A 13,602-nucleotide genomic window follows, 5' to 3' on the forward strand; every position below is an offset into this window, starting at 1 on the left:
ACTGGCTTAAAAAAAGTTTGCGAAATAGTCTGCTGTGGGGATGTTGTAAATATATAATCACAAATCTATCTTTGTTGGGAAGAAATATTGTGAGCAGAAAAAAGTTCCATTGTCCTTTTAAATATACATTTATTTGTTTACTTACTTGTTGGGTTGTTTTGTTTTCCCAACCAATCGTGTCACAGTAGTGTTTACTGTGACACTCAAAATATATAACACAAGAATGCTCAATATACACATGAAAACATATTGCTTTTTGATATCACAATCTGAGCTAATCACTAAAACTAAATGCACCACATAATGTTAGCCTGCGGTGAGGGAGTTAAGAAATACCTGACGCCACAGTTATAATGGGCCACCAACTCACATAGTTTCACTTAAACACATACTTTTCGACACAAGTAAAGGAATGGTTTTAAATTCATCCGTCATTGCACAGGAAATATCTTGGACCCCAAAGAGATCAGTATTTTCACACAGTGTACATGTACGTACGTTGACTGACACCCTTTGTAATACCGACAGGAATAACATAATACAAAATAAAAAGAGCTCTGCAGCTTCGGTGAGAATGCAGTATGGCCTTGTGAGTGCGCGCAGCTCCAATGTACACAGAAGCAGGGACATACAGCTGGGAGAGGAGAGATGGAGAGCCAGACAATACTGGAAATCAAATATATCTTCAGGTGACATAAGAAAAGAAATGAAAGCTTTAGGAATCTGTCATGAAGCTTTCTCATTGACATGAAGAGGTTTAGTGAAATCTTATTTGAAATTCAACAGGTCACAGTCGATCTTGTAGTAAACATAAGGGTAGTACTCTTGCTGGCTCAGGTTCAGACCAGGAATATCCATGGCGGCCTGAAAGACAACAGGACTAATCAGAACCAAAGAATTGAGAAGATTTACAACAGTTAGATAGAGGACATTTTGGACAAAACAAAAAACTTTCATCAACCATCATATGGAAAGTCCATTTGATCCAATTCATCATTATCTAACCCAAAATGGCCCAAATTTTGTATGATTAAAAAAAAAATATATATATATTATGTAAGCAATGGTTACACACATTAAATGTTTGTATGCGGAACAATTATATCAGAACTATTTTATCCAATGTGACCTCTGCAATATGTGTACAACGGTTAGATCCGGTCGAATGATTATTATTTTGTAATTGGACAAGAAGCCTTCCACTAGTAAGTATAATCTGGAAAAACCTCAATAGGACTGTTCACCGCAATCAATCACTCTGCGTTTGATATACTTTAACCATTGTAGATGACATCAATATTCCATCATTCAAAGCAAGAGAGCAAAATGGCAGGCAGTGATTTCTATAACGTTACATAGCACCTGCTTGGCAACGCTTTATGCAGAGAACTCAGGTTGGAACTAGAGAATGAATAAACCAAACCACCAACTGCTGAATCAGAGCCATGGGGGTATCCTTTACCAAACCCACTCTCACTCGTGTCATATTGCTTAAGTATATGGGCCATTCTACCGAATTCGTGTAATATGCAGTCCCTCAACAATAAAAACTATTTACAAAACAATTAGGTATCTAGGCATAGATATTTAATTAGAACATGTTATGGTCTATATAAACCCAATGCATTACATGAGATAGTGATAAGCTAAATATATACAAAATCATCATTTATAGGGTACTTTCTATTGGGAAGTAGCTGTCCCCAACCCTGACATCTAAATTTCAATGCCTTTAAATAACACTTTTAAATTTTTTTAGATTTTTTTCAATGATTTAATTTCAAAGATCTTTATGATTGGGTTGAAACAGAACTTGGAATATTTAGATTTATTGTGGGTTTAATTTTTAAATCAATTTACTATACTCAAAAAATCATGTCCCTAGTTTTCATGTCACTACCGAAACACAAGAGTTTTAGTCCATTGGCTGAGCCTGTGTTTTAGCCACGACTCTGCATTTTTGACCATGCAGTGACACTGCATCTCTGTCCCTCATGGTTGAATGGTAAGTAGCTAAATCCCATAGTTTTTATATAAATGTGTTCCAAAGTCTGAAAATCGACGTGTAACCTTAAGAATTGTCACTACCGAAACGCATGTTTTCTTCAATTAAGTAAACCTTTTGGGGTTTCATGGAAAATCTTATTTTTGTATGTATGTTCACCTCTTCAAAGATGTGTTTGAAAGCCGTGTGCTTGCTAGAATTCTTTATTTATGCTTAAAGTTAGCTAAAATTGTCACTACCGAAACAGTCACTACCGAAACATATGGTAGTGACCAGATGATTTGGGTAGTGACAAAATGAAATGGTAAGTAGTTCAATCCCATAATTTTTAAATAAATGTGTTGTGTGGACTAAAGGGCGGCCCAGAGCACCTTTTGGATGATTTTGGGAGAAAAATGAACATCCATCCAACAGTGCAGTCACTACCGAAACAGTGCAGTCACTACCGAAACAGATAAATTGAACTTGAAAATTTGGTAAAAAATTCATTTCTATGGATTTCATTGTGAAAACCTTCAAGAAATATTTGTAAAAATACACTTTAGAAAAGGGAAGGAAACTCAATCTGAACAGGTCAATAATAATACTTTTTTACTATAGTAAATGTGATGTTTCGGTAGTGACAATTTTTGGAAGAGGAAAAACATTCCGACACATTCTGAAAATACAGTATAAAACTTGACTGTTCTTTTACTAGATATGTGTACTTTAGATATGGTACAATATACATACGGACAAAGTTTTGGGAATAAACCATAAAAAAATTCAAAATATATCCGACATGACTTTGCATCAATTCGGTAGAATGGCCCATATACTTTAACAGTATTTCAGCTAAGTGCTTCTTTTTCTAGCATCTTAGTTGTTGGCATTACACCAGTTGGCATCCACTCACATCTATAACGGCCGCACTGCTGTCTAGGTGTTTGTAGAGATCATTAAGGACCTCCCTGAGCTTCTTGATGTTCTTCTTATTGGGCTGAAGGAGCATGGCCTGGAAGTTGACTGGCAGCCCATACCTGTCGATCAAATACATTACCATCGTTAACAGGTGATCAAAAACAGTCTTGAAACCTGCAGCATCTGAAACAATGTCAAAGATTAGATGAGCTTTTCCTTACCTCAAGACAGACTCCACAAACACCCGCAGAGCCTTGATGTGGATCCAGGCTATAAATGCCTCACTGAAGTTCACCTTGAGCCACCGAACCAGCGGGCCCTGTTGAAGTGGATTGATCAATTAGTCAATCAGTCACGGCTTCACTGCAAAAATAACAACGTATCTTACATGAAAAGCCAAAATACTAATATAAATTGTGGTACCCTGAAGCACATTTAATTGTTATGTCCAAAATTCCATTTCTATGCCATCACACATTCTGCCAGTTTACCCAGTATAGGCGAGACGTTTGAAAAAGTGAGTGAGAACACATACAAACTGCTTCTTCTTGTCAGTGGAGAGGCGAGTCATCTCCTCTTTATCTGCCTTCATCTCCTCCTCGTTGTACTGGAAGTCACGAACACCAAACCTAAAACAAGAGGGCACAAAATTCAAGAAACCAAGCCAGTATCTTTTCTTTGGTTTTTAGATTTCCAGAGAAATACAGCGTTTTTATAAAATGGTCAAGTTACTCTACTTCACACATCCCACTACACAGTAATGACCTCTTAAAGGGAGAGAAGGCAAGGATAACAGACGCAAATATAAGAGGAGACATTTACTTATTTTCCCGGGCCTTGTGCCTGAAGTCATCTACCGCCTTTCTGAAGAGGGTCACACTGAACAGGCCGCTCTCTCCATCTTCAAACAACAGACTGCAAAAAAACAAGACAACACATTTTTATAAAACAGTTAATCACCTGACAATAATACCTTTTTTATGGTAAAGTGAGCCAGTCATGTCAAAACATTACTATCAAATGATGACTAGTCAGATTTGTTACTTTTATTCCAGGCAACACAAAAGATTCATGAAGGGCTGTCAAGAAAATATTTTTGTAGGAAACCAGAAATCGCAGAAATTCAAAACTCCTGTTTTTGGGTCTCCATAGATACTTATAAAGACATACAAGTATTCAAGACCAGAAATATTGTTGCAAAAACACAGCAACTCCAGCTTTAAACATCAAACCATAATATCTGACTCTGGCTGGCACTTTCTATGTCTATCTGGGACAGCAGGGGGTTGGCTGGTTTCCATAGATACTGATTTGTTCATCTAGACCAGGCGACCCTTTCTATTCTCTCCTAAAAGGGACACATGTCCCTGTATGAAAGAAATAAAGTACTCAGGCAACTGTTCTCTAGCCTGGATACCAGCCTGAACTCCGCCCACAAAATTTTTGGTCTGGAGATTCAGTCTGGAGTCGAGTTAGTTGGGAGGGTTTAAACGGCCCCGAAAAGTGATCTGACCATTCAAATTGTAAGGGCGGGCTTTATACGTTGATGGACAGATATAGAGAGAATACCGGTATACATCGAACAAAGATGGCGCCGTCTCGGAAGCTTAGTGGGACATATTTTATATGATTTAAGCTATCTACACGACTTTTATATGTCTACATTGACTCGGTTAGTTGTGTATACGCAAAACGAGTGTTGCCCAGGATTATGGGTCTTAACTGAAGCACTCTAGAGCATTATTGATAGGTTATGCTAACGCGTAGAAAAAAAAAACATTCAAACGAATGGTAGCTTCTAGCCTTGAGTGCTAATTAAGTAACATCAACAGATATGACAGCGCATTCATTTTGAAAGAGGAACAGAGAAACGCGATCAAGGCATTTGTCGATTGAAAAGATGTTTTTGCCGTCCTTCCTACGGGATCAGGTAAAAGTTTAATCTATCAGATGGAAATACTACGTTGCTCTGATTGGTTCTAGGTATCCAATTCAGCGAAGAGGAATTTTCTTTCCTGGTTCGTTGAAACACGCCCCATAATCACAGCCCAATAGTCCGGTCTCAGACTCATATTCTGACTAGAATTATGAGTATGACATCGTCAGGCTAACTGTTCTCAGCAGGTCCTCTTCCGAGAGTGCTACAAAATGTTCCAGACTGAACATAACAGCTCACCAAGACCACATTAAAAAAGAACATTTGTACATTTCTTTATAAATTCAGAGTGCATTCTGTGGATACTGACTTTGTTGAGCGAGGAACCACCATTTCAGCCAGGGTTTCATATGTTTTCTGCCAGTCAGCATAGTTTATCCTATGCAATCAAACAAGAAAATAATGAATATTGAACACACTAAACAGTTTTCACACAAAGGCATTCAGTGTCCCTAAAGTCTGCAAACACTTAACCGGCAACACATCCTGCCAAACTATGGTCATATAGTGAATAGAAACATTTCACAATTCAATTACAAAAGGTGATTAAAAAGTTGCTCTTACTTTGGAACCACAACCAACATGGTAATAAGATATTCTGAGTCAAGTATAAAGTCCTCTTTCTTCACAATGTCAGCCAAACTCCTGGTCAGCAAGCTTCCCCTGATGAAGTGAAACACAAATGGACCTTTATTAATGCAGCAGGTATTATAAACAGACAATACCATGGTCAAATCTTTTACAGACAATAATGATAACAAATAATTCACTTTATCTTCTGTCGTTCAAAAGAGACGAGTAAAGCTGTCTGTAAGTTGTCTTTAAGTCTTTAACTGCTCTTATCTGCACTGTCAGTGTTACTGACTTTTTTTTTTAATTGCTTTACATTTCTGTTGCTACAAGCACGTGCATGCCACTGGTATCTGGTGTTACTGCTATTGTCGTAGCCTTCATCATTTTACTGAATATGGTCTTCAGCTTTTCCTGAGTCATCACAATGGCTGACACAAATGTAGCCACAGAAGACTTGTGAAACACTGTAATCAGTGCCTTGTCACATGGTGTAGCCCAGTCCTGACCACTCTCTTCTTCCCTCCACTGGGCACCACGGACTATGGCTCACTACGTTACTCACGCATTCTTCCGCTCCAGGTTCTGGAGGTTGCCTTTCAGGTTGTTATAGGCAGATGCTCTGGCCTTCAAGTCATTATCAATCTGAGTCACTTGCTGTATAGATGAGAATGAAAGAGAAGTTGGAGTAAGGGGGAAGAGAGACAGAGTGAGAGAAAATCATTGGAAAAGAAACCAAAAGTGCGGATGGGAGTTTAGGTAAGATATCTTTCAATGGACACACACAGAGATGTTTCTTTAGTTACCTTGGTGACGATCTCGGAGATATTCTTCAAAGACTGTTTGATTGGGTATTTGGCCATGTCCCATTGGAACCTTGTTATGTAGGTAATCAAATCAACTGTGCAGAGGAAATCACAATATAATACAAATCATAAATTCTGCATGGTACAACTTTTGAATAATATTAATGTGGCAGTACAATGGCTTGTGATTGAAATATTTTTGGGGGGATTCTAACATAAACATGTTATAAATAGATGTAAACAGAAAAGCGGTTACTAGGGAAACTAAGGTTTATGCAAAGGTAAACTGCACAAATAATTCAACTATACTCTACACTGAACCCCATAAGTGCAAAACTTCATCCCCAAAACTCCTAACAATTAAAATACATCAACACTATATGCAAATCCCTAGCGATATGATCTAAGGTAAGGTTCATGTTTTGATTAGGTGAGATATGGACCTCCATTGGCCAGCAGGTTCTCTTGGACTTTGTCTCGGCTGTCCTCCAGCACATCTGCCATGTACTGCGACACCTTCTTCACAACACTGCAGAGAAAGGATAATCACACACACACACACACACACACACACACACATGCACAGCATTGCAAAACAAGTCAAGGGATTAGAAGATTACACTGCTAATGGAGTGCATTACAGAGTGATAGTAGTCTTGGTCTTGTACTCAAAATGTACTCAAATTGCAAATCCAAACATTTATTAAATCAACATTATTTAGGTTTTTACCAATCCTTGTAGGTAGCATATCATCAATTTCATTTTGAAGCAGTGGAAATATAAAGATATGGTAAACTTGTTCCTTCTAGCCACTGAGGTACAAAACCTAGTAAAGTTTTTACAACAGGACATTTCCAATTATATCACCGAAATACATCAGTTAGCAAGCCAGCTGGCTTTTCACAGGTGGTGGTGGTTGGTGCTGGAGTCCAGACCGATTGCTGTTAGCTAAAATAGTAGACAATGAAGAAGGAGATTGGGGAATATTCAGGGCCATCATGTCTTTAAACAGACAGATATGTGTGAAGATACAGGGATTTCTTCAAATTAAAGCAATACATGCAATATTGCAATACTGTGAACCTGGGCTTCATGTCACAGTCAGCTGTAAAGATGTTCATTGGAGATTGAATAGAGAAAGAATCCCACAAATTCCTCATGTTGATGTGACACTGAGACATAACATGACTGCTTAAGACTTTGGAGTTAAGCACAGGCAGAAGGTTAAATTCCAAACAACATACCTTTCCACAAAAGAGTCGATTTTAGCCAGCTCATCAGACAGACCCACAAGAACATCCAGGGTTCCAACCTGTTGCACACATCATAAGAATACAGTGAATCACTACACATACAAACAGTGCTATGCACTGTAGCATGCCTTGGAAATGCACAGTACTACAAGAGTCCATCCATAAAGACTTTCAAAATTGACAAATGTATTCAAGTGAAGAGGTTATTGAACTATTCTTCTCTTTTTTTATGATGGCGAAATGACAAACTCCTAGGTCCTAGAATGGGCCAGAACATAAATACAGCACACACACACACACACACATACACACACACAAACACACACACACACACACACACACACACACACACACACACACACACACACACACACACACCTTAAGATCAGGGATAGTGAACTTGTGGTTGGTGGAAATGTTGTTGGTGCGTGTGGTGGCCATGTTCATATTGTCCCATGTCTGCTGGCAGGTTTTATCGCCGGGGGCCGAAATCAACCAGAACTCTGTCATGGCTGTATGTGTCCTCTGTTCTCCTGAGCTACCAGAAGATGAAATTCAAAACCTGGTAACTGAGTTAAACATTATTAACACAACATATCACAGTTCTGTACATCGATGTTGTCAGCCTGTACATAATGATTCAGGCCGTCCCAAAATGCCACGTCTTCTTCAACTACAGCCTATTTCACTTTTGTTCCATTTCCTCATTTTACATGTCTGGAATATCCAGTGTCACGAGTCTTCTTATCGTTTACAAAAATCTGCCACTTATTGCAGCCTATGTCATTTGCTTCACCAGGTGAAACATGCTTACAACCATTCAACTCACGGCAATACAGTGTAACGGTAGAGTAATGTTTGCCTAAGTCGTGAAAGATAACTGACTCTTGCTACAAGTCTTGTCAGCAGGTTTTGGAGCGCAAAGCTGGCTGGTTGGCTGTCACGACAATAACATTCTGATAAATAGATAAGAGAGAGACCTTACCTATACGGTGGATGGATTTGATACAATCGTACACTGTATGATTAAATGAAGCACTTATAGTAATTCTCAACGCATAATAGTAAAATTATAAGTATGTCGTTTCAGAGGACCTTCAGTAACATCACATTCACAGTCAGCTGATCGGATGAACAACATTACGTCTGCGCGAAAAGACCTGCGCAGTGGTTCCAATCTTCTTCGCTGTAAATGTATGAGGCGGCAGCCACCTATGTATAGAAACATTACTGCCATCGTCTGGCCTAAAAGGTTTTGTCAGCAATCTACTGTTTAAATTCGGAAATAATGTGAAGAGAAGTAGCAACCCAAAGCCCATAGGAAATGTGCAGTGTCTATACAAATGTATATCCCCCACCAGGATTTAGTAGAAACAGCTGTGTTTTATCACCTTTATATAGTAAGAAGCACAAGATGGACTTGGGGACATATAATGTAGCTACTTATTATTTTTCTCAGAACATAAATAACTAAATAACATAATTACCTGCCTTGTCAAACGTGAGCAATTTCCCGACCTCTGGGCCATCAAAGATTCTTCGCATTCTCAGACAGTTCATTAGAAGGGTCAGGAACTCACGCTTAGGACCAAAACCATGATTGTGTGTTTTTGATTTGCATCGTGTTTGTTGTTAACTTGCCACAGCTGCCAACCAAATCCTCCATACACCTAAAACTATAAGTATAAATGCAACCAACTAGAAAAACACACTGAAAGACAAGTTTATTGTCCATGTTCTGTGGATACAAGCGACAAAACAAATCAAAACCGTGTTCTGCAGTTGTCAGTGATGGCAGCTTGTGATCTACAGTTATTGAGGGGAGGTGTATGGTGTGGAAATCAGGGAATTAGATTATTAATATGGGGTAGAGGCAAGAGATAGGGAGATGCTCAAGATTCTAGTCAGTTGTGGAGAAAGATTGATTGCAGTTAGGCAAAACTTCCTTAGCATGTCCCTGAGGTTTTGATGGTTTGGGGAGAGTAGTAATACTTCCTTACACCCTGCTGAATAGGTTGTTCCCCTGATAGGCAATACACTGTCAACTATTGCAAGGAAGAAAAGTCTAACATCAATACAATTCACATATATTCAATATTCTACCAACTCTATCAGCAATAAGGCATATGTAATATGAATTACAGGTCAAATAGTGCAATATAAGTTTTTGTTTGGATCTGTTGCCCTAACATCATTGTAAAACTGTAATTTCACATGCCAACGTGCAGGGAGGTGTGTAGCAATACACAAAAGCACCTTAGGGAAACTCGTAGAGATATGCCTCTTTGGCTGAGTTGCCTTTGCCGGTCCATATCCTTCAGCTTGTCAACAAATACACCACTGTCCATTAGGGGGTCTCAAAGCATGATTTGTATTTACAACAGTGGTGTAAAAGTGAACTACGCTCCACAACTCAGTGCTCTGTGACAAAAAATACCAATTCTCGCATAATGAGCTTTGAAGGTGTGGCATTTGGCCACGATCACCACTGGTGGGTGGATCTATTCTGTTTTGGGATTTTCTAGCAGCCACTCCCACAGGATACATCAGAGAGGAATTGGTTCTTCTAAACACCAAATCATGCAATCAGTGTCGAAATTGAAGCCTACAAGATGTTGGTGTGTACAACAGAATAGTGATTCGAAGTATATCTTAAATTACACCACAAAGTACTTCAAGAAAAGGAAACAGTAGCTTGGAATGTCCTACACTCCCCAAACTTAAAAGCATGATTGAAAATCTGAAGGGGAAATCTTAAAAATTATGTGCATGCATGTATCTCAGTAATTTTTTCCATTGTTTAAAGTTTCTTTGCTGCAGGGGTACTATTGACTTTTTTATTTTTTCGTTTTCTTTTCGTTTAAAAAAATCAAGATCAAGTCATTTCCACAGGGGTACCCAAACATTTGCATACAACTGTATTCACTGGAATCTTTCTGAACCCTTTTGTTTTGCTTTGGCCAAAATAATATTAGGAGAACCAATACAGCCATGTAATCGGTAAGGAAAGACAAACCACTGTCTTAAGTGTGTGTGTACCTGGGTTTGTGTGTGTGTGTGTGTGTGTGTGTGTGTGTGTGTGTGTGTGTGTGTTACAGAGCTGTTTATTCATTTAGTGGTAGCCTACTCCCTCTTTAATAAGCTTAAAGGTTTGTTAAAATATTCACATTCTTTGGCTGAACAATAAGGCTGGTACAAGATTCCACAGGTTAAAGTCCATATTCAGTTCTAAAGTTGTTTTTCTAGTCATGGAAGTAAACATAGCTTTCCACCCATGTTTAGGTTTATTAAATCAAGATTTATTTAGTTCATTATGACTGATGCCCCTGTCTAGAAACCCTTTTACAGCCAAAGAGTAATAACATCGTCAGCATATGAAAATGTTCCTGCAATAACAATAAGCTTATTCTTTTAATTTCCTGGAAATGTTTCCAGTGCATTACTCTGTTTGGGTCTCTGGCTGCATGTGATCCATTAAGAGTGTTTTTGTTTTTAGTTCTGTAAGGCTCACAGCCTGTTGACCCTCAAATATGTACAACCCATCACTCTCACACATCTTAAACAGAGGACTTCTTTCTTCAAACCAAGATTAGCACAAGGACATGCCACTGACAAAATGACTAATGATTCTTATAACAGTGGCAAGTACACAACAGCAAATACATTAATTGAAAAAAGTAAAACAATACATAAACACTCTGTTTCATAAAGATTACAAGCCAGCACTGTGCAACTAAATCAGCATGTTCAATGTATGCTTGGCTGAACATTGATAGTCCACATATAGGCTTATAACAATATTGGTGTGTCAATGCTGTCTTTTTTAGATACAGTTGCAATCAAGATTATTCAACCCCCATTGCCCTTTTAGGTTTATTGGCAAAATATACAATTTCTCAGTTGTTTGCAATAAAAAAATTGCACAAGAAATGTTTAAGTAGTTTAATGAAACTAAAATGAAAAGGGTTTTATCCAAATTCAACACAAAATGCTACTTTTAATGAATTTACTGCAGTGTCAAAATTATTCAACCCCTTGATGACAAGCATCTTCAGTACTTAGTAGAGCACCCTTTTGCTGTTATGACCTGCTGCAAACGTGTTGCATAGCCAGACATCAGCTTGTGACAGCGTTCCTGAGGATCTTAGCCCATTCCTCATGGGCAATGGCCTCCAGTTCAGTAATATTCTTTGGTGTGCGTATTGCAACCGCCTCTTTCAAATCCCACCAGAGATTTTCGATGGGGTTAAGGTCAGGCGACTGTGACGGCCACTCTAGAATCTTCCAGTACTTCTTCTGAAACCATGCCTTGGTGGACTTTAAGGTATGGTTGGGATTATTGTCCTGTTGGAAGGTCCAATGACGCCCAAGCTTCAGCTTCATCACAGATGTTTTTTCCTTAGATTTCCTGATACTTGACTGAATCCATCGTTCCCTCCACACGTTGCAGGTTTCCAGTGCCAGAGGCAGCAAAGCAGTCCCAGAGCATCACTGAGCCACTGCCATGTTTCACTGTAGGCGGGGTGTTCTTTTCTGCATATGCGTCATTGTTCTTCCTCCAGTCATACCGCTGATCCATAGGCCCGAAAAGTTCCAGTTTTGTCTCATCGCTCCACAGAACAGATTTCCCAAACTTTGGTGGCTTATTTATATGGTTTTCAGCATATTGGACCCGACTTTTCTTGTGCTTTTGGGTCTGTAGTGGTGTGCGTCTTGGAGTCCAGGCATGGAACCCTTCAGTGTTTATTATGCGCCTTACTGTGCAAACTAAAACCTCAGTGCCTGCTGCCACCAAGTCTTGCTGCAGGTGTTTTGCAGTCACTCGAGGGTTTTTGACCACTTGCCTCCTCAGGAATCTGGTGGAAGATTCCAGAGTCTTTGTTGTTGTTGTTGTTGTTGTTGTTGCTTAGTATTGTTAGGTATAGGTATGATGGTTTTAGTGCACCCTGTTGTGTTATGATTCCTAGGCTAAGTAAGTGGGGCTACTTTGGGCTGGCAACCCATGGCAGCCGCATCTGTGGCGAAGCCAGGTAGATGCACCTAACTACAGAGCTACAGAGGAATAAACTATCAGATTGCCAGGAGAGTCAGATAAAGAAGGGGTGGAAGATGACTCGCAGGAAGACCCCATGGCTTTGGACTTTGGCATGGCTTTGATGAACATGGACACGGCCAGTTTGGGTGGAGTTTATATGGATCACAGGATGACGCTTACAACAACTGGTCCATGTATTTGGCTGTTGACAATCTGAAATGGGTAAGAATGAAAGTTAAACTAAGCAAATGTAGAAGAATATCTATCAGTAAGGGAAACTAGTGCAAGTTTTCAGACTTTTACGAGTTTATATATTGATGGTGAGGTGATTCCTTCTGTTGTAGAGACACCAGTGAAGAGTTTAGGAAGATGGTACGATTCCACATTCAGTGATCAAGGACAGGTGGAAGAGCTTAGAAAATGAATTGTTAAGATAATCAACACCATTGATAATACCTTGCCTGGTAAATTAAAATTGTAGTGCCTGCAGTTTGGGGTTTTGCCATGCATAAGGTGTATAAAGTTGTTATTTCTGAGGTTGAGAAATTTGAGACCATCTTGGAGAAGGCAGTTAGGAAATGGCTTGGGGTGCCACCTTGTCTAAACACTGAAGCATTCTATGGATAGGGAATTTTAGATTTACCAGTGACAAGCTTGGTGGAGGAGTTCAAATATGCTCATTGCTCAGACCAACCTAGAGATGACTTTGCCACAGTCTAGGGATCCAGTAGTCAAGAAGACTGCTCCAATGGTTAAAACGGGGAAGAAGTTAAATCCAAAAGAAGTGGTTCAACATGTCCAAGGATATCATTGGGCAGGTACAGAGGGGAAGAGCGGTGTTTGGGTTATGTGACATTTGGAAAGCATGGGGTATATGGCTACATTGCCGGAGACGAGTCAGATGGTAACCAGCTTTGTTCACGAGCAAGAGGAAAGCTTGTGTGAAAGTGTGTTTATGAATTAGCGAGTTGAGGTGAACTCTTTGCCAGTTGACGACTGGGATAGTAAACATTTATTTTGTGCGAGAGGGCAAGAGAAGTGGACACCAGGCACATACAAACAGTACTTTCAAATGGGGCAAAGCGCTGAATTGGAG

General features: G+C 39.3%; 1 protein-coding gene across 2 annotated transcripts; it reads right to left on the reverse strand.

Annotated features, from left to right (window-relative positions):
• Positions 1-302: 302 nt before the first annotated feature.
• Positions 303-8,592, reverse strand: LOC308363976 (V-type proton ATPase subunit C 1-A-like). Of its 2 annotated transcripts, none has more exons than XM_080836904.1 (13): positions 8,457-8,592; positions 7,850-8,009; positions 7,463-7,530; positions 6,661-6,746; positions 6,218-6,312; positions 5,977-6,068; positions 5,406-5,504; positions 5,152-5,220; positions 3,728-3,820; positions 3,441-3,534; positions 3,127-3,224; positions 2,901-3,024; positions 303-864 (listed from the first exon to the last, which is right to left on the reverse strand). In XM_080836904.1, exons 2-13 carry the CDS (start codon positions 7,979-7,981, stop codon positions 769-771), a joined length of 1,146 nt encoding a protein of 381 aa, XP_080693030.1. In that variant the 5' UTR covers positions 7,982-8,009; positions 8,457-8,592; the 3' UTR covers positions 303-768. The 2 variants fall into 2 exon arrangements, with proteins under 2 accessions (XP_080693030.1, XP_080693031.1); XM_080836905.1 differs by having other exon boundaries at positions 7,850-8,004; positions 8,457-8,514.
• Between the last annotated feature and the right edge of the window lie 5,010 nt (positions 8,593-13,602).

The sequence above is a fragment of the Sprattus sprattus genome (assembly GCF_963457725.1).
Source record: "Sprattus sprattus genome assembly, chromosome: 4".
NCBI lineage: Eukaryota > Metazoa > Chordata > Actinopteri > Clupeiformes > Clupeidae > Sprattus > Sprattus sprattus.